The sequence below is a fragment of the Eptesicus fuscus genome, chromosome 17 (assembly GCF_027574615.1).
Source record: "Eptesicus fuscus isolate TK198812 chromosome 17, DD_ASM_mEF_20220401, whole genome shotgun sequence".
Lineage (NCBI taxonomy): Eukaryota > Metazoa > Chordata > Mammalia > Chiroptera > Vespertilionidae > Eptesicus > Eptesicus fuscus.
Genome location: NC_072489.1, coordinates 42,893,543 through 42,914,194, shown reverse-complemented (window position 1 = coordinate 42,914,194; position 20,652 = coordinate 42,893,543). Strand labels below are relative to the sequence as shown.

At 51.3% G+C, this 20,652-nt stretch overlaps 1 protein-coding gene across 5 annotated transcripts in view; it reads right to left on the bottom strand.

The window, feature by feature from the left end:
* PAX2 (paired box 2) overlaps positions 1-20,652 on the bottom strand; it is an 82,416-nt gene that overhangs the window by 15,130 nt on the left and 46,634 nt on the right. For all 5 annotated transcript variants that reach the window (XM_054728858.1, XM_054728859.1, XM_054728856.1 and 2 more), the window contains 2 exons: positions 5,436-5,611; positions 3,026-3,152 (listed from right to left, as the gene is read on the bottom strand). In XM_054728858.1, the coding sequence (XP_054584833.1) occupies positions 3,026-3,152; positions 5,436-5,611 (303 nt within the window). The remainder of the gene's footprint in view (positions 1-3,025; positions 3,153-5,435; positions 5,612-20,652) is intronic.

Here is a 20,652-nt window from a genome sequence, read left to right as displayed (position 1 = left end):
CTTGACTTGGCAGCTTGCTGAGTTGTGATGCAGTGAAATTAAAATCTCGGCAGAACTTGCAAACACTACCCAGAAAAATCGGTCTCTCTCCTTGGTTCCATGATGGAAGGTGGGGAGGGGAGGCTATCGGGCCGAGCCCCAGCCTCTGGCAGCCACCCTTGCTTGCAATGTGATTAGCTGTGTCCTGGCCCACTGGGCCCCACTCTCCCCTCCACACAATAGTCCAAGCTCCTCTCTCCTCTCAGTCCTGACCTTGTGGAACAGCTGTATCAAGTGGCTGGTGAAGTTTGAAATCAGCTTCCAGTGCCAGGAGGTGGCAGGAATATCAATAAGGTCGGCTCCTCACGTCAGGCTAGGGCATTCTGGGCTGGTTTCCTCAGGACTTATCCCCGGAGGTTGCAGCTTCAGCTGCCTGTCCCCAGGGAAGATGAGCTGGGTGCCTGAGACGTGGGGAATGAAGAGGGCTCCTTGAACTGGTGCACTAAGCCAGGCTGTAGGCACAGGATGCCCCCCTGCCCGCTCACATTGAACACACACCTGGCCAGACACCTACCTGAAAGGGCCTCCCTTTTCTTCCTCCACCAAAGCCCTTCATATTCACCACAAAGTCAGCTTTTCAAGAATCTTGGGAGGGAATTTCTACAAATACACCACAGCCTCTCCCAGATCCCAGTCATGCTTGGAGCCTGGTTCTCCCAGATGCCCACATCTTTCTAGAGAACTCTGTGTCTGCTCTCTTGGCATCACTGCTCACTGCTCCCCACAAAGTCCTGGCCTGAAGGCCAATCTGCTGGACCCACTCCTGAGATGGCCCATGAAATCTCTGGGCACTGCCCTGTTTCTCACCTTGACAGTACCTTCAGCAAATTCTGTTTGTCCCCATAATAAACACATCATGAATCATTCATCTTTAATAGATTATGCAAATTAGGAGGACATAAAATCAACGAAGATCAATAACTGCAGCCGTTTAATTGCCAGCAAAAACATTTTAAGAATGAGGAGCCCTTTCTCGGGTAATGGCACCATTCATCCAAACACTGGATCTTGGCCTAAGTGTAGAAAAATCATTCCCTGCCCCCATCCCCTTCTACGTCCCCTCCCCCACATCTCCCCACACTTCTCTCTTTTTGGTAATTTCCAGTTTCTGAGCGAGTTTCCCCGTCATTACCACTGGTGAACAGCTCCGAATGTTAATGGTTCTGCTTTTGTTACTCCTCGCTTGATTGAAATGTCGCATACAGATTGAGATGTTAGTGCTAACTTGCCACCTGGGAATGTCAAGCTGGGTCTGAAATGAACTTTTCTCACACTTGGATCCAGATGGATCAGCCGGAGATGTTCCCAGGCTGGGCTGGGACTGTTCCAGGGCCATGGGGGGGGGGGGGGGTTGGGGAGGGGGATGCGGGCGGGGGAGGCTCAAGGTGGAGGGACTTTTCTGCATCAGCCCCAAGTTTTCCTGCAGCAGGAGCCCTGCCCCCAAGTTCCATCTCTCCAGCCCAGGAAGCACCTGCCTTCAGGACTGTGGCCCCGGGCTCAGGGGAGCACAGCTGGGATTAGAGAAACGTCTCCTGGGCTCTCTTTCACCAGTTACCTAGGGTGGCCCCAATGGGAAGTGACACCGAAACTCTCAGCAGATCAGGAGAAAGGTGGCCTGGCCTGGGCCACATTCCTGCCTAGGGTCACAATACCCAGGAGCTCAGAGAGCTTCCAAGTTGAGCTAAGGAGAGCTCAGGCCAAGTATCAGTTGATAATAGGCTGTGCCCTGACACAGCAAAGATGGTCACTCTCAAAAGCCCGATCCAACAGTTCTCTGACACTTCCGGAACCCAACCTCTGATTGTCTAGCCACAGAGCTCAACACTGTCCAGACCGGAAACATCGTACCAGGACACCGCTTGAGGGAAAGCTAACAACAGGGCTCTCCCAGCCTCCCAGGTGGTGGCTGGGTGGACACCTGCTGCCCATCTCAGGCCTGAGCCATACCCAGATCAGCTCCAAGTCAGAGCCAGGGCCCTGTCTTACAGCGAGCGGGGCTAGGCCTGCTCCTGGTCTTGCCACGGGCTGTGAGGCTGGACGCTTGCCACCCTGCTGCCAGGTCCCCAGGCCGCCTCCGCTTGCCTCGCTCGGCAGGTAACGCCTCAGTGTCTCCCAATCCCCACCGAGACCCTTCTCAATCATTCTGTCTCCCAAGGAACCAACGGCACATTGCCTTTAGTGGCTCCAGAATAATTAGGTGAATTTTAATAACACCTCAATGTGTGTCTCTCCCACTTGGGCACTTTCTGGCCTGGAAACCCTTCTGCAGTGCCAGGCGCCTTCCACAGCCGACAGCTCTGAGGCCTAGCGTTCATGGGCTGGCCCTCCACTGCGCCACATCCCGGCCTTCTTTCGCTCCAGCTGCCTCTGCTGATCCTAGCCCATGGGAGCACCCGGATTAGGTGACCCTGCATTGACTGTGGCCTTGGATCAAGCCTTGGTCTCTGTGATTTCTCTGGGAAGCCGGGAAAGGGCTGAGATCATTGTGCTTTTCTATAACCCGAGAGTTGGATGCCATGTCCCGAAGCCCTAAGCCACAGCCACCAGGCTGCCCAGTGGGAGAGGAACGCAGGTTCCCAACAACCCTGGGGACCTAAGAGCATGGAGGCTGGACCCTGGGCACTCATGCTCCCTTCTGGCCAGCCTGGCCTAGTTACTCTCTGCCTCCTCCTGCACGAGTCCCAGGAAGAGGCTTACAATGCTGGGCACCTTGGTGGAGGCAAGAAAAAAGGCAAAGAAAGAGGCAAGAGGACTGGCAGAAAGAGCCAGCAGTGACCCCCTTTCCAGCTAAAGCACACCGAGGCCCTGACCACCATTTCTTATCCGCACATCTGCGCACATCCGCTCGGGAAGCACCCTGGGTTTGGGAGCCGCACTCTCTCTGCAGATATGGCAGGAGCCCCACTTGTCCCCCGGGGCCCCGGACGCATGAGCTGCGGAGCTCCCACTGGAAGCCATGCTCCCACCCTCCTGGAGGCCCTCTTACCGGTCACAACGGGGTAGGTCTGCGTGCCTGACACGTTGCTGCCCAGCTCGGGGTTGGTGGATGCAGATAGACTCGACTTGACTTCATCAAGCCCAGGGGTCAGGGCTGGGAGGGAGTACTCGTTCCCCTGGGAGGAGAGAGAAAAGCGACAGCTCTCTATTGATGCACACACTCGGAGAAAGAGCTCAGTGTGCAGATGGGGAGGAGGACCAGGGAGCCCTCCCAGATGGGGTGGAAGGAGATGGCCAGGCAGAGGGAGGGCGGGTGGGAGGGGCGGGCTGGAGAATGAGGGCGCATTTGTATGGGTGGATGCAGACCTGACTGCGAAGCTGAGGTGCAGCCTATACATTATCGGTCGTTATCCCAGCACCCTCTGCATTGCTGTAGCAGCTCTTCCTAAGAGGCCCCAAGGGTGGAGCATAGCACTGAGGATCCCCTGCTGAGAGGCAAGGGGTGTTTTAAGGTCCCCCTGGGGTGGGGAGCCTTGGGGAGGAGGGGTGGACCATGACGTGATGGCAGAAGGGCCTAGTGGGGCCTCCAGCCTGGCACTGCTGGGCTGGCTGATGGGGTGCTGGCGCCCCTTTTTAAAAAAACAAACAAAGACAGCCCCATGGGCCCCTCGCTCTCTGCCTGTGCACTGGGGTATGAAATTGGGGAGGGGGAGAGTCCACATGGCTAACAGAAGGGTGGGAGGGGGCCAGTCATTGACTCTGAAAGGGTGTCCTGCCCGAAACACTCGGGTAATTGCCTTTTTATTGCAGCCACCGCCAAGCCAGACCCCAGAGCTGGGCAGGCCAGGAGCCTGCACAAAGCAGGAAAAGTTGCTCTGATTAATATTACGTTAAATTAAAACTGATTTTCTGCTCTTTCGGGTCCTTTTTTTCCCTTCCGCTTCCTGGCCCCCCCCCCCCAGAGGACCCCCTCCCCTCCCTGGCTGGACGGGATTGCCTCGTCATTTCCAATTCCTTCTCGTATTGATCTTCCTGTAGAAATCAGTTTTGTAATTAGCTGCAAATTAGGCCTTCTACTGGGGGTGAAGCTGCCCCCTGATTTATCACCAGAGTAATTCGCTGTGATCGGAGAGAAATTAAAATGAACTCAATTAGGCTTCGGATTTGCTTTATGGGCCCTGCTCCGAGTTTCAGGGGGAAAAATGACTGTGCTGGTGTTTAATAGTCTAATGAAAGTAAATAAAGGTTATTCATTGTAATACAGCCGGGGACTCGGGGAGGGTGCACCGAGCCTCCTGCCTCGGCCGGCTCCTCCTTTGTTGGTTTATGGCTCAGGGCACCTTAAAAAGACTTTTGATTTTTGTTTTATGAAGACAAACAGCTTATAGGATAAAAGGACGGGCGGGGAGAAAGGCGAGTGGCTGTGAGCTGTTGGAGTCCTAGAGCGGAACTGTGCTGTGCGGAGCCCGTGGGGCTGCACTGGTACACGTGTGCTTATGTGCTGGTGTGCATGTGTGTGCGTGCCTGTGCTGTGTGTGTGTGCATGTGCTGTGCGTGCGTGCATGTGCTGTGCGCATGTGCATGCACCGTGTGTGTGTGCAAGCGCAGCTGAGTGTGTGATGCTGTAGTTGTGGGCCTGGGCTGGGCTGGAGGTGTGGGAGGAATGGGGGTGTGTTCCTGTGTTTGAGCGTGGGCACTGTGGGCTACACTGAGGTGTGGGTGGAAGGGGGCTGAGGGGGCTGAGCTGGTGGGGGGAATACTGGGAGCACTGTGGGCTGTGGGGGAGAGGGAGCCAGTGGGTGTGGTGGTGTGGGAACATGTGCCCAGGGTAAATGTGAGAAGTTAGCAGATGTGTTTGCACATTGTGTATTATGCGGGTGTGCTGTGGGCTGCGTCCTATGCTGTGTGTTCTGGGCTGTTCTGCATCTGCAGGGAGTATTGGGTCTGAGAGGTCGGCTGTCAGCCTGCCTGGGTCACACTGGACAGCTGGATTGGGGAGCAGGAGGCAGGGACAGTCAGGCAAGAAGAGTGCCTTGGGCTTGCACAGACTTTCTGTAGGAACCTTTGCGGGGAGGACAGGTTGTGGGGGGGAGGATTTAGGCAAGGGACATGGCAAAAGGAAGTTCCTGAGTACTCGACACCAGAAGCAGGTAATAGCAGGGCCAGAAAGAATCTGTCAGATCACACTTCCAAAGTCCTTCATTCTATAGATGGGGAAACTGAGTCTCTGAAAGGAGTAGGACTGACCCAAGGCCACACTCGCACCAGAACTCACCATTTCTAACTACCGTATGCCATAATGATTTGCCCCAACTCTACTGTAATGTGCTGTGTGAGCCTGTTCACACGGCCCACACACGGTGCATCCATAAGCAGCACATGCAATGCTGGTGTGCACATGGCTGATCCCTGTGCATGTTCTCCTTTCCACTTCTGCACCCAGGAAGCGCCTTCCTCACCTGTTCTGATTTGATGTGCTCTGATGCCTGGAAGACGTCAGGGTAGGAAGGACGCTCAAAGACCCGATCCAAAGCTTCCAGCTGCTGCTGGGTGAAGGTGTCAGCTCGCAAGTGCTTCCGCAAACTGTCCACGCCACTCTGGGAGTCTCCATTGGGGACTGAGCCCTCGGACACATCTGGGGGACACATGGACACTCGAAGCATCAGTGCAGGCCAGCTGAGGCACAGAGGAGTGCAGTGGGTAAAGCAGGGCCCCTGGCTTGGTCCCCAGGGCTTTGCACTCCCGCTGGGACCCCTTACTCCCAGCTTTGGGGCAGGAGGGGCTGACCCAAGGCTGGCTATGCCTCAGAGACCTGGCTCAGGAAGCCAGAGCCTCTGAAGGAGCTGGGGAGAGACAGGAAAGTTGCCTCAGGATAGGGCGCCAGAGGACTAGACAGAGGTGGAGCCAGAGGTGGACCCTGAACTCCTAGCCCCTGGTCTGGGTCAACCTGGGGAGAAGCTGGGTGTCTGGGAGCGGCATTACCCAGCCTGTGGAGAATTGAACTTGGCTCTGAGATGAATTTCAGTTCCACTGACTCCAAGGGTGGAAAATCATCAAATCTCCGAGGCTGAGTGTAACATGGAGACTGGGTGAAGTAATTAACTTCACTACAGAGGGAGGAGGGACTTGAAGCCAAGCTGAGGCATTTTGCTTGCACTGGGCCAGGACTGAGACCAGAGCAGGAGGACAGCAGGTGGCAGGTGGGCAGTAAAATGCTAACTTGGACAGACACTGAAGACAGAGTCTGTGTGGATGCTGCTGTGCCCAGGCACCCTGCTCAGCCTCTGTCCCTGACCTGGACTCTGGCTAGGCCTCTATCAGAGGTCAGTTCCTTGGCTACCTGGTTCCTCCTGTGGGTCAGTGGTGCCACGTTAGTGCCTGCTCCCTGGGGCTGCTGGCCAATTCTGTCCACATCCTGCCCTACCTAAACTTTCCTTTCTGCTCCCCGGCTGCCCCGCCCCGCCCTCCCATATCAGGTCCACAGGAATTGTCAGAATATACAGTGTGCCGAGTGCCTACTCTGCCACCTCTCCCTGAACCCCTACCCTGAAACTCCCCTGGACCAAAGCTGGGTTCTCCCCAGCCATAGCTTGGCCAAAAGCAGCTGGGGAGCCTTGGGCCTGGGGCCAGCCCATGTTGTAGGCCCCAGGGTGATCCTCTGGGACTGTTATATATATCAGTTTATAGGTGATTATATGATATGATATAATCAATATTGCATTATATACAGTAACACCGTACAGTATCATTCGGGAGAACATAGAAAATATTACATATTGATTAACCTCAACCTGCAGCCGTCCTACCCTTTCTTGCTGGCCTCTCAGACGGAGCATGGGGGTCTGTTTTCTTAATGCAACCTCCTGTCATCCCTCCATTTTATTCTGGGGGGGATGGGCAAGCAAAGAAAGTGGGTGTGTTGAGGGGCAAAGAAAGAGAGAAAGGGAAAGGGTAAGGGGGAGGGAGGGAGAGGGAGAAAGAGAGAGAGAAAGAGGAAAACCAGAATCAAGTCGGTGGAGGACAAACAGACACAGAGACAGCCTCAATGGTATTTCTATGGGCCCTGTTACTATGGATACAAAACTCGGTGGTTGTGTTTTTTCTGAATAAGCCTCCACAATGATTTTCTGTGAGGGTATGGCATATTTATTTTTCCCTTTTGTGTGAGTATTCTCTGTGTAGATGCATCTCTACACATATAAACATCCACATAAATAAGTGTCTGGGTATGTGTAAGTGACAGAGTGAGAACTTTTCTGAAAAGGTGTGTGTGTGCATGTGTGATTGCATGGGGAGCAGAAGCCCACGTCCCCCATGTTCTCCTGTCCCTGTGCCATCACCCTAATTCCATCCCTTGTAGCTATTTGCATGTTTTGTTGGGCCTATTCTTCCTTGCTAGATCCTCCTATCTTTGTGGGAAGCCTGGCTGTCAGCACTGAGGGAGGCAGTCAGAGTGTCTTTGTGTTGCCATGTCACCAGTGGGCCTGGGAAGTAGAGTGTGCATTTGTCTGCGAGAGGCTGCTCACACATCATGTGCATGGTTGTGTGCATGTGTGTGGTGAGACTCATACCATGCCTCTGTGTAGATTTGTGAATATGCCTGTGTGTGGCTTGACCAAGCGTGTGTGTGTGTGTGTGTGTGTGTGTGTGTGTGTGTGTGTGTGTGTAGGGGCTGAACTGAAGCTTTGTCCTCAGGTCACTGGCTGGAGGAGTCTCTTTTCCTTCATTTATTCAGGGGCCCTTCAGATCTTGACAAATCTGTCACTCTAAATTTGCGAGAGATTATGGTGCTCTCTCCCCAGCCCGCAGAGAGGTGATATATGATATCTGCTGCCCCTATTGATTGCCTGATCTGGTGGCAGAGGCCGGCGAAATGAACTTGAAATGAACATCATGCCTCAACTCATTGTGCGTATAATACACTACTTAATCCCACATTTTTCAGCCGCTATGGAATTCAATTGATCAATCATGTTCCACTGATAGTACTGTTTTAGGGGTTATTGCTGCTCCCTCCACTCACTGACCTTTTTATTTATTTATTTTTTTGTACACTCAGGCCCTGGTGATAAGACAGGTTACAGAGGCAGCAATGGAGAGAAATGGGGAGGGAAAAGGAAGGCAAAGGGAAGCCTGTTCCGGGCAGAGGTGGCAGTGGGAGGCGGGGAGAGGGAAGGAGAAGGAAGGGGTGTGGGAGAGGAAAAGAAAGGAGGTGCAGCACAGCAAGCTGGTGTGAAGAAAGCATTCGGAGACCCCCTAAGTGAGGCTGCTGGAGGCTCAAGGAAACTCCCCAAAGACAGAAGGAAGGTGAGGAAAGGGGAAAAGGCAGCAGTAAAGGCGAATCATGAAGGAGCACATGGAAAGTTCTGGGCAATCAGGGAGGAGAGCCACAGGGGCAGGGAGAGGGCAGCGGCATGACTGGTGGGGGACAGGGGGCAGCCCTCCCAAATCATCCAAAGGGCCCATGGGCTCTCCCAGGCTCTCTCCAGAGAATGGGGTGGCCCCCTTCCTTCAGCTAGGGAAGGAAGAGAGGAATGAAGGTAAGCAGAGAGGGTGGGGAGGGAGTTAGGATAGGAGGTTGGGAGACGTCTGAGAAAGGGCACAAAGAGAGGAGGAGAAAGGGAGCCTAGGGCAGCGCTGGCTGGGAGGAGGGCATTTGCAAGCTGAACAAACCTTCTGGCTCTGTCTCCCCATCAGCCTGGGTATCCACTAAGGAGGGCAGCCCAGGGCCTAGAAGAGGGTAGCGGGTGGAGGAAGAAGAGGAGAAGAGCGTAGAGGAGGAGCAGAAAGGACAAGAGAACACAGAAGAAAAGACTAGGAAAGGAAGAGAAAAAGAAGCGGTTGTCTGTGCCCACCACTTGAAGGGACCTCCTCAGGAGAACGGAGGGAGGGAGCTCAGAGTGGGATTGCCCACGGGTTGTCTCAGAGGCGACAGCAGAGAGGGTGGAGCTGGGCTATGACGCTGCTGCAGCAAATTCAAGTACAGAAGCACCTCTTGGCAGAGCTGGGCTAAAAGAGAGGAGGAGGCTTCAGAGTGAGCAGGAAGGGAGAGGGTGTGAGTAATTAGATAGCATCCTTCCCCTTGTGAGCACCTGTGGGCAGGGACCATGACCGATGCATCTCTGGAGCTCCAGTGCCAGGCACGGAGCTGGGCATACTGTTGGTACTCAATGACTGACTGAATAAATGAATAAGGCTCTCCTGGGAGCATTCAAGCCAGACCCCTGGCAGAAGGTCTCTGGACTGGCTTGGCACCCTTGCAAGGCAAGCCCCTCGCATCCCTAGCTCTCAGCGGCCCCTGGGTAGACCTATGCCCCTCTTCACTCACCCCCACTGCTTGTTGGCTTCTGGCAGCAGCGACTCTGGCCCACAGGAAGCCCTTCCTGCTCTCATCAACACGATCCTGCCCACCTACAGCTCCTCTACCCAAAGGACAGAGAACAGCACTGTATCCCCAATTAAAAACAGAACCTAACCTTGGAGCCACCGAATTGCCATCCAAAGCAGGTAAGAGAGGTTCCTTGAGGATAGGGCCCAGAGGGCCTCTGTATTGGACTCCCCACACCAAAGCCCTGGTCTCAGAGAGCAGGGTCAGCACCAAATGGGTCTATTTGCCCGTGGTGGGAGCTGGTTCCAGGGAAAGTCTTTCCTAAACGATGGGAGGAGGCCCTCAGCCTTCACCTTGATGGGATAAGAAGACCACCCCTTGCCAGGACTCCAAGAAGAGGGCTGGAGTATGGTGGCCATATGGCCTGAGCTTTCTGGAACAGTTCTGATTTCCAGTATCCTTTCCCACTCTCAGGCCATGTTTTCAGACTGAGGTTGGAAAATATGGTTGCTGTAGGTTTAGTAAGACCCCATAGACCAAGGAAGGAGCCGTGTCCTAGTTGGTCTCCATATGTTGTCCTGCTGTCCCCTGCCCAGCCACCATCCATTAGCAGTTCACAATACCGAGAGCTTATTACATGCCATTACTGAACTCTACACAGCTCGTTTAATCCACCACCCCCCTAACAACCCTGGGGGGTAAATACTGTGGCACCTCTTTTAAAGCTAAGGAAACTGAGGCAAAGACAGTTTAAGTAGCTTATCCAAGGCCATGCAGCTGGTAAATGACAGTCAGGATTTGAATTCAGGTCTGTCTGATTCCAGAGCCTGCCCTCTACATCATTTCACTCTGCTGCTTGGGTACCAAACCCAAGAGCCCAGCTGAGGGCCACTTGGCCCCATCTGGGACACGATTTCCCTCCCAGCATCCTCACTTCTCTGCCTTGCATCCTCTCTACACTGAGGCTGCAGCCCGTAGCCTAAGCACAGACTGTGCCCAGAGTGATTAGGGGACACCTGGTCCAAAGTCCTCATTTTACAGTAATGAAAGCTAATGGGGTGGGTGGGGAGGTGAGGGAGGGAAGGTGACAAGTCCGAGGTCACACAACCAGGAAGTAGACTTGCAGGACCAGAGCCCATTCCAGGACCTTGATCCACTACACCGTGAGCACTTCCAAGGAGAGTGAGCCACCACGAGTCCCTTTTGGAACAAGGCAGATAAAAATAAATTAATTAAACAAACTGCTGAGTTAAAACTTTGACGTATATTATTCTTTCAAGGAGAACAAAGGCTCATATTGTCTTCTCCTCTAACCACTTCATATTTGCTTAGCAGTTAACAAAAAGGTTTCAAAGACCTCTAGGTTAGCTGGGTTTCCCCGACCACTCTCCAAAGTGGTGAGGATTATAATCCCTGTCTTACTGGGTAGGAAGCTGAGGCTCAGAGTACGGGAGCTGCAGATTAAATGAGAGTGAGGGGCTAGCTCAAGGGCATATCTGCCGGGGAGCCTGACACAGGGACGTAATCAGTTGTGGACTGAACCAGTGAGCATCGTCAGCTCCCAATCTCCACGCAAACGAAGTGAAACAGCAAAACCAAAAGATCGTCTTGACTGAAAGGAGAGCCACCTACCACACTCTTCTCATTTAAGTTTTTCCATATCATCCAAGCTTTGTACAACAAGCACTCGCCACTTCCAGAATCACTAATAATAATCTTTTACTCCTCAGTAAGATCTGATTTCCTCGTTCACTTAGCCTTGTCACTCCCCATCTATACCTGGGCTTCCCGGAGCAGAGCTCTCTACCTCCCACCTCTCTGACCCCCGACCAGAACCCTCTCTCTGGCTAAAAATAAATAAGGTTGTCCGGTGAGGTCTCAGCAGCTTGGAGAGGGGGGCAGTCCCCAAAGGTCATGTCTCAGGGATGAAGGCTAGGGACAAGGGATAAACCAGAAGTGCTCTGTCTTCCTCGTGTGTGGACATTCCACCCAAATTCCCAAAGTAGTCACCACAAGGGACAAGAGAAATTCTCATGCTCTGACCAAAAGGTAGGTGGGAGTGATGGTCATAGACAGAATAGATGATGTCATTTCCTTGGTCACAAGGTGCCAAGGTTATCAAAGTCTACAAAATTAAGATGGTATGAACAGGGGTTTCCCATCAAATCCCAGGAAGTAAAAATGAGGCACTTGAAGGGACTGTTTTTAAGTATAGTAAAGAACTATACTAAGTTCAATTTTCTAAGACCAAACACAAATATCTCCCTGTCAATGGGGAAATTGACAATATTGGGGTTTTCACCTATGCTCATGAAGTCCATTTAACTTTACAAGGTAATTATTATTATTCTCATTTTCAGATGAGAGGCGAAATTATTTGTGTGACACTGTCAAATTTGCCTTCTCTGTCGAAGATTGTCATTATCATCATTTAGTGAGCACTAACTATGTACTAGGCAGTCGAGGCGCTTTACACACATGTTCCCTAATCCTCACAGATCACTTGCAAAAGAGATATCCTTAGTTCAATTTTACAGAAAAGAAAACAAGCGCAGGGAGCGTTAAAAGCATGCACAAGACCACACTGCTGACAGGAAGCAATCTTGGGGAAAGCAAGTCTTACTTCATCTGCAGACAGAAAAGGACCTGGAAAAGTGATACAGGAAGAAAAGGGGAAAATGTGGAGGAAGTGAGAACATGGGTGATGAGCTTCAGGCCTCAGGGGGTTGTGGGGAGCAGAAGGGGTCAAGGCTAGCTGTGGTTGAGGGTGGGGCTCTGAACAGACATTTGCTCCATACCATTCTGACCTATGGCCTCTGCCCCCCTCTCTCTGCACCTAGCTTCTCCAACACCCCTTCCCCCTCTGAGGGGTTCACCCCCAGGCTTCCCCAGCTGCCAGTTGTTGCAGTTTCAAACTCAATTGTTCTCCTCAGTACTGAGGCAAATGGAGTCATTAATTACCTTCTATCGGCTGGGCTGAGTTCAGAATGCGATCAATATCTCCGCTTGTCATTCAGGGCAGCCCTCCTGTGCAGCCCCAGCCCCACCCCCACTGCGCAGGAAAAGAAGGTCTGGGCTGCCACCCTGACCCTCCCATCTGATCGAGAACAGGGAGTGTGGGGTTTGGGACCAGGAATGGAGCTGCTTTCCAGACTGGGAGAAGAGCAGGGATAAATGGAGTGGGAAGAGGGCACAGGAGATGGGGAGGGAGAAAAGAAAGGGAAGGAGTGCGAGGGAAGGAGAAGAGAAGGGCAGAAGACAGGAAAAGAGGGGGGCGAGAAAGGAAGGGAGGGAGAGAGGAGGAGGGGAAGCATGGTGGGAAGGAGAAATTGATAGGAAATGGAGGCGAGGAGGAAAGCGGTGCTGCAATGTGCTGGGAGGGGCTGGATGGAGGCTGTGCTGGTGGAGACACTGCCTGTCCAAGGAGCTGAGGTGACGCGCCCCATTGCCTCCCATACTTAAACTGCACAGTCTGTGAGACGGTCTTGCCCAGGAACCCTGAACCCAGCTGAAGAGGAGGGCACAAAGAAGCCCTTGGAGATCTGGCTGGAGACAAGGTTCTGGTAAGCCTTCCAGCCCTGGAAACCTTTGGCCAAAGGGTTCTCCTTGACCAAGTCCAGCTTCCAAGCACTCAGTGAGTTCATGGTAGTGTGAAAGGTGTGTGTGTGTGGAGTGCCTGGCCTGCCTGGCCTGGCTTCCTGTGCGTCTGGGGACACTAACTGCCTTAGTGACCCTAACTTAACACTGGACTGGTAGTAACATCTCCTGAGTTGAATTCCTAGTTTCGTCGCGCATGTGCTATAAGACCTTAGCCAAGTCCCTTGAGCTTTTCTGGATTGAGTTTCCTCAGATATACACCAGAGGGTTGCTAGCTCTCCCTCAGCAATATCAATTTCTCCGTTCTCTGTGTTCCAATAGCCCATCTATCCAAACCTCTATTGTAGAAATAATAATAACTAAAATCGATCCAGTTCCCTTTATGGTGCCAGACATTCTGCTTAACGTACATCTACTGATTTAATCCTAACAATAACAGCAGCTAACATTAAGTGCCTACTATATATTAGGCACCCATCTCAGAATTTTACATATATTAACTCATTTAATTTTCACCAAAACTTAAGCAGGGAGCTTCTATTACTATTCCCGTTTTGAAGGCACAGACATGTCTTTTTCATCTTCATAAACTTAGCATTGGGCTTGACACATAGTAGGTGATAAAAATGTTGACTGATTTGTCAAACAGAATTCCAAAAGCAAAGCTTGATAGATTATTAACTTGCCTTGTTCAACATTTCACCTTTTAGAAGGAAAACTAAGCAACAAAGGAAATTGCTACTCTGGATTCAGTATTATCATATTTCACAGCTGGAAAGTATTGAGATCATTTAATTCCATTATCTCTTAGAGATTAAAAAAAAAAAAAAAGAGGCTCAGGAAGGTTAAGTACATTTCCCATGTCACACAGCTGGTCATCGTTAGGCTGGGAACTGAGGCTCTCAGCCCAGAGCCCTTTCTCCTATTCCAGGTTAATTCTGATCAACAAAGAAAAACTGATAAAAGGGAAGTGATGGGGTTCTGGGGAGAAAGCAACCATGTCTAGAATTAACAGCAGCAAAAGAAGGAGGCATTAGACAAAATCTGACGAGAGGAGAGCAAACTGCTAGGTGTTGAGGGAAAGAATGGTCGTGTGATCCCATAGCAAGAGGTTCTAGAAGGGAACATAATTCCATAAGGATCGGATGCTCTAACAATGAAATTCTGCCTCTGCAAGCTCAAAGAATCAACCTGACAAGAAAGAGGGAGAGTGGGGGAGGGGTGGAAAGAGAAGGACATTTTAGGAACATCATTGCTGTTGCACACGAATAAGCTTTAAAATATGATGAGCCTAGATTTTAAAAGGACATGTACACTGAATAGTGGAAGATTATGCGGCCATTAAAAAATCATGTTTTCAAAGAATATTTAATGATATGTGAAAATGGTTCTATATAATGTTAAGTGAAAATAGCAAGACAAGCTGTATATACAATATCATCCCAATTTTTATCGAAATTATATATATAAAATTATACATGCACAGAAAAAAAAGAATACCAAATTCCAACAGTGGTTATCTCTTGATGATGAGATTATGGGTAATTTTTTTTAAAAAATCTACCATATCTTACAAATATTTTACAATGAGCATGTATTGCACTTATTATCAGAGAAAAGTTATTTTTTTTCCTCCTGTAAAGGACGTACAACAGATGGAAGGAGGGGACCATAACCAAGGGTGGATATGAGAGTAGCATGAGCCTGTCAGGAAGACAAAAGCTCCGAACAAGCTGAGACAACAAAAAAGGGTCTTGTTAGCTCTGTTTGGAGAAAGAACCAAAAGGAAGGCAGGTTTAGGCTCAGTGCTGGCGAAGAGGAGGTAATACCGAGAGGAAAGAGAGAGAAGGCAGACCTTCTCCGCCAAAGAAAAGAATCTTCCAAATGGGACCAGCAGGCGTTGCCCAGGTCAGGAGGGGGCCAGGCAGGTACTCCTAACCATGCCCACTGAGTTAACTTTCTCAGGCCCAGATAATTCATGTAGCAGGAGTCTGGGAAGGGGGAAGGGCAGATAGAATTCTAAAATTTTTGTTGATAATTCTTGAGGAGTCACAGTGAAGCAGTGATAAAGCCTAATGCCATCCTGCCTTGCAAGAAATAAAAGGGGAGCAAGGTAAGCTTACACAAAGAGCACTTCAATAAATGTAATATGGGGGTCTAGAAATCTTTTAGAGAAATTACTATAAAATTAATTCGTGGGCATTAGAAAAGAAAACGGTGATACCCTGGAGCTTGCATGCACTCGCCAAGAATAAGTTGGAGCACATTACTTATGCTACCTCCACTAAGACTTTCTCAATTCCCCTGGTTGGAAGCAACTGTCCCCTTTTTAAAAATATTCATCACAGCACTTCCTACCTCGATTAAAGCACCTATTGCATTCTGCTCTCATAATAATACTAGAGGCCCTGTGCACAAAATTTGTGCACGGGTAGGGTCCCTAGGCCTGGCTGGCTATCAGGGCCAATCTGTGGGGTGACTGACGGGGTGATTGGCTGGCCTGGCACTGCCTGCTCACCGGCTCTACCCCCTGCTGCCACTGGTTGGAGCCTGCAGGCTGGGGGCAGCTCCTGCGTTGAGCATCTGCCCCCTGGTGGTCAGTGCGCATCATAGTGACCAGTTGTTCCACTGTTCGGTCAATTTGCATATTAGAGTTTTATATAGATAGATGCACATCTATCTCCCTATTAGATGAAAAGCTTCTTGAGGTCAAGGACTGAGTCCTATTTGCCTCTGTAAATCAGTCCTGACATGCTTCATACATAGCAGGCATTCAATTTGTGCCCTGACTTAAGTTGGATTTGTTTTATTGATTGATTTAAAGAAATGCTCTGAATGTAGTGAACATTAACATTTCACAAAGAATCTCCTTCCTAACTTTATGGACAAGATGAAGAAAAGTGAAATGGTTGATGGCTACTGGATCCAATAGTACCTAAAACATTCATTTGTCACAACTAGGAGGGAGATCTCCACTGGTGGGCTATGTGGCTCTCCTTTATTTGAAAGGAAAATAACTCTTTAAAAAACGACGAGAGTGATGATATACAAAACTTCCTTATGATCTTAATCGGGTGGAATTAAGAGTCCAAACCAACAAGATGAAATTCAACATGGATAAATGGAATGCCCTATGTTTAGGTTAAAAAAAATCAATTACACAAGTACAGAATGGGGTAGACCTGGCTTGATAGCAATTGATGTGAAAAAGATCTCGAGGTTTTAGTTGACCACGAACTCAATATGAGCTTGAGTCTGACATGCTGCTAAAAAATCGAATGCAATCTGAGGCTACATTATGGGTGTAGAATCTCCAGGTGCAGAATGGCAATGGTCCTACTGTACTTGGCATTGGCTAGACTATCTCTCGAGTTTAGTATTTATTTAAGAGAGACTTTCACTGTCAATAATGAATTCAGAAATGGGTAATTAGGATGGTAGGGACCTCCCACAAGGACAGGGACCATATCATGTGAGAAACTGAAACCCACTCAGGGCTCAGCTCATTGTTTTTGCAGGTGCTCAGTAAATCAAATAGAAGGAATGGGAGGGAAGGAGGGAGGGAGAGCTACTCTAGGTGGTTCACTTTAAAGATGAGGAAACTGGGATTCGGAGAGAGTATGTAATTAGCCAAAGGTCCCAGAGCAAGTAAGGAGTGGAAATACATCCCATATCCAGAAATCTGAATTCTAACAGTGACAACTGTCCATTCACGTCCTATGTCCAGGCAGGGGATGTACCCTGTCAGGCAGAACTGCTGGAGGGGAGACCTGATGACCTATAAGAATCTGAGACTCTGCCTGACACCACTCCCAGTCCAGCCTCTGGCCTCCCTCCACATGGAAGGTGTCCCTGGAGCCTGTCTCCCTGAGTCGTAACCACTCCCCGGCTCAAGACCCATTTCCTTCTTGCTTTTCTAGCTACTTCCCTGGATTCCTACTGAATGCTTGCTACCTGGCTCATCTTACAGTCTCATGCGTGATAGCGCTGCCTCCCCCAATAGATTGTAAGTTCCCTGAGATCCACATATCCTGGTTCTTTGCTCCTCTCACACCTCCCAACACTGGGGCCCACATTGATACAAAACTCCCCAGAGAGATAAGCATACATTTCCAGGTATTTATATGACAAAGCAAGATCACAGATTCTCCGTAACCTGAAATGGTTTATAAGAAATTTGCCCAAGGACAGAGAGAGAGCCTGAACGATCATTCAGGGACCTCGTGTTTCCTAACCAACCAAGGGAGCTATGAGGGAGATATGAGAGAGCCCTAGAACCCCAGAAAATTATACCTGTACAGTTAACTTCCCTGTTTTGAATGTGGGACCCCTCCATCCAAAACGCCTAGTTTACCTGTAGGAAAGAAGGACATGGGCACCCACTGACAACACGACCAGCCTGAGTGTCTGTGCGGAGGGTGAGGTGAGCAAGTACAAATGGGGGAAGGCGGGGAGGGGAGGCCAGAGGCAACACGGGAGGGAGCAAACAGGTAGCGGGCAGTGAGCACCGGGTGGGTTCGGGTGAATTCCCCAGAGTGATCAACTTTCCTGCCTGAGAGCATGCACTGTGCCTTCCTGCTGGCCTGCTGGGCTCGGGCGCACTGGCTGCTTGTGGGGAAGGAGGGCTGGCTGAGGGTCCCTCTTTGTGGGACCTGAGTCTTCCATCAGCCCTCTCTGGGCTTTCTGGAAGGGGCTGTGGCCTTCCCGCCCGGGTGCTGGACTCCAGCTGGGGCCAGAACCAGTTAGAAGCCTCTCTGGAGCCAGAAGGGAAGGGGCTTTGTTAGCTCAGAGGACACGAGCAAGGCGAAAAATTACATACCAGGCCGCTCTAAGTATGCTTGTTTAGAGAAACTGCTTGCATTTATGAAGTCTTTGGTGCGGAAAGCAGGGTTGCAAATGACTGCATCAGAGCGACAGTAAAGGCCATTAATTTCCTGTTATGTTTTCCTGCGTTGGGGGCTTTATTAATTTAATTTTACACTGTCGAACAACAGCGAGAGCTGACACTGCCACACCGCCAAGGCTGGGGCTTTCTTTTTGTGTGTGTAGCAAGGCTTTGCCTGACATGCAAATCAACGCTATTACCGGAACCAATAAAGATATGTGGAGGGAAGAGGGGAGAGATAGGAGGGGGAGGAAGGGAGGGGAAAGGAGAGAGGGGAGAAAAAGGGCAAAAGCCATTCTTGGCCCATTTCTGCTGCCCTCCATGCCTAGCGTCTCCTGGCTTCCCAGACTAGCCTCCACACTCGGCAATTCCTGCCCATCCTTCACATTCCCTTCTACTCCCCTCTTCCCTCTCCTCTGTGCCTTCCGATGACGCTACCTCTGTGGTCCTCCTCTGCCCCAGATCCTGGCAGAACCTGAGTAAGGACAGGAAGTCCCCAGGGAGAGGTGGGAGATGGAGTCCCCCCACTGCTTGTGCCCCGCAGAGGCATGTCCCGGAAGCACGGAGGCAAGAGCTCAGATGTTGCCAACCCTGCAGGCTGGAGTGAAGGCCTTGGTTACATAGACTGTCTTTCCCAGCCATTTTCCTCCTCCACACAACTTCTAAAATCAAGGACCCTGGCCTACTTACATACGGTTAGCACACACACACATGATCCCCCATGCTGTGCACATGAAGAAGAGTCTAGAAAGCAGATATTCCAGCTGGCTTTCCCAAGCATTTATTTCCCTCGAATTTGCAGAACAAAATACTGTCTCTCGTTGTTTCTCCTTAGGAGACTCCAGTAGCTGTCGTCAGTAGCTGTAAAGGTACCTACTTGGTCTAAACCAAACTGCCAGCATCAGAAAAAGGGCGGATTCCTGGCAGACCACATTCTGATCTCTTTGACAACTGACCTCATACCACCCAAAGATCACCCACACTGCCCCTCACCCAGAGCAGCTTCCACTAGCTGGCTGCCCCAGTGGCCCACCCAAGTACCCACTCTGCCCACGTGTCTGGGTTGGCCACACTGCCAAAGGAGATGGAGGGGGGGCGGGGGTGGGGAGGGAAGAGGGAAGGGAAGGGACGCTCCTGAAGTCCCTTCTACCAAACACACTGTGTGCATCTTTCCATCCACTCTGTGAAGCCTTCTGGGGTCTAGGGAGATCTGTATGGGGCAGTGTGAGAGAGAGAGAGAGGGAGGGGGAGGGGAAAAGGAAGGGAGGGAGGGTCAGAGGGAGGGAGGGGGGAATGTGCGTGCGCACGTGTGTGCACGTGTGTCCATGCATCTCTCCCTCTCTTGCTGGCTTGCCCGCGCTCCTGCCTGCACTTTCTGCTTCTGGAGCTGTTTGCCAGGCTCTGGGAGGCTGTTGGACCGAATCCAGCTCTCCCCGGGAGGAAAGCATAAACTTCATAAACTACATTTACTTTAATGCAGGTTCCTGGGGCAGCTTTCCTCAGGCTTTTCTTCCCTCCTCTGTCTTGATCACATTTTATCCCAGCCCCTGTGTGCACCCAGTCCACACACACACACGCTCGCGCACACACACTCACGCACACACACTTTATAGCTGGTACTCCTGAAAAAGCTGAAGCCTGGGGCGGGAGCATGGACAAGGTGTACAAGCTGTGTTTGAAGGAGAAAGCCTCGGCCTGGCCCTGGAGAGGCCCTTGTGAGATGCCCACACAGTTGTCTCCGGTGGAGATGAGCACAAAGGGTACTTTGAGGCAGGCGGGCAGGCGCCTGGGGAGGGAGGTATGCTGACATTTTGAGGGGATGACCAAATTAGGAGCCTCCTGGAGGCTGGGCCACGGGGGCTCCGAGGAGGGAGAAAGAGAAAGCGAGGCCGCCACGCAGGTTGAGGTTTGTGAGGCCTCCCTTGTCTGGTGCTGTCAAGGTCAGCAGGTTCGGGTTCACCGAAGGGTCAGGATGGTTTGAATTACTGGCTCCACTGCAACTCGGCTCTGAGGCTCGTGATCATCTCCCAGCCCTCCCCCAACCCTCCTTGCTTCTCCACCCCCACGGGGCAGGATGGGGAAGGTCCTGGGGAGCCTTCCAGCCACCATGGCCCTGAGGGAGGCAGGCAGGAGGGGAGTCCTCCTCTGGGCTGCGGGGCTCCTTGTGCAGCCCACAGCGGTCGGGAAGGTAGCCAAGACCCATTCCTCTGCGGGGCAGCAATCCTGGGTCTCCAAATCCAGCCTACCTTCGCTCCAAATCCTTTTTCCAAGGGGTCCCCATGCCCCTGCCCTTCTCAGCTGCCTGCTGGCCTGCAAAGGAGGAGGTGCTCAGGGAGGCCAGCCTACTAGCCGCAGGGCCTGGGGGACAGCCTCAGGGCCGGGCCCCTCCCTCCTGCCCACACAGCCCATGCCTGGGGGAGCAGGGCAGCGCTGAGGCAGCGGATTTCTCATTTCTTGCTTGGTGCCCTTGCCGGGTGGGGGAAGGAGAACGAGGCCTACCTGCAGGGCGGCAGGTAGTTGCCAAGTGGAAGACTAGGGTTTGAAGACAGTCTGACAAGGTGGGTGTGCAAACACATGCCCAGGCACACACAGATGCCTTTGCTGAGAAAATTGTAACACTGTGCTACACCTCCCCACTCCCCTAACTTCCAGTGGAGGAGGGACGCACGCAGGCCCCTCTACTGCTAATCTGTACATCCTTTCCTGGGGGCTGGGGTCCACCTATTTTAACGTTTTGGCATTTTATGAAAGAAAATAAAGCTCTTTTGTGCTAAATCGCAACGTACTTCCTCAAACAAGGAAATATAATTCTTTATCTACAACAGCACGAACTGGTCAGGAGCCTGAGGTGGTTAATGATTTGACT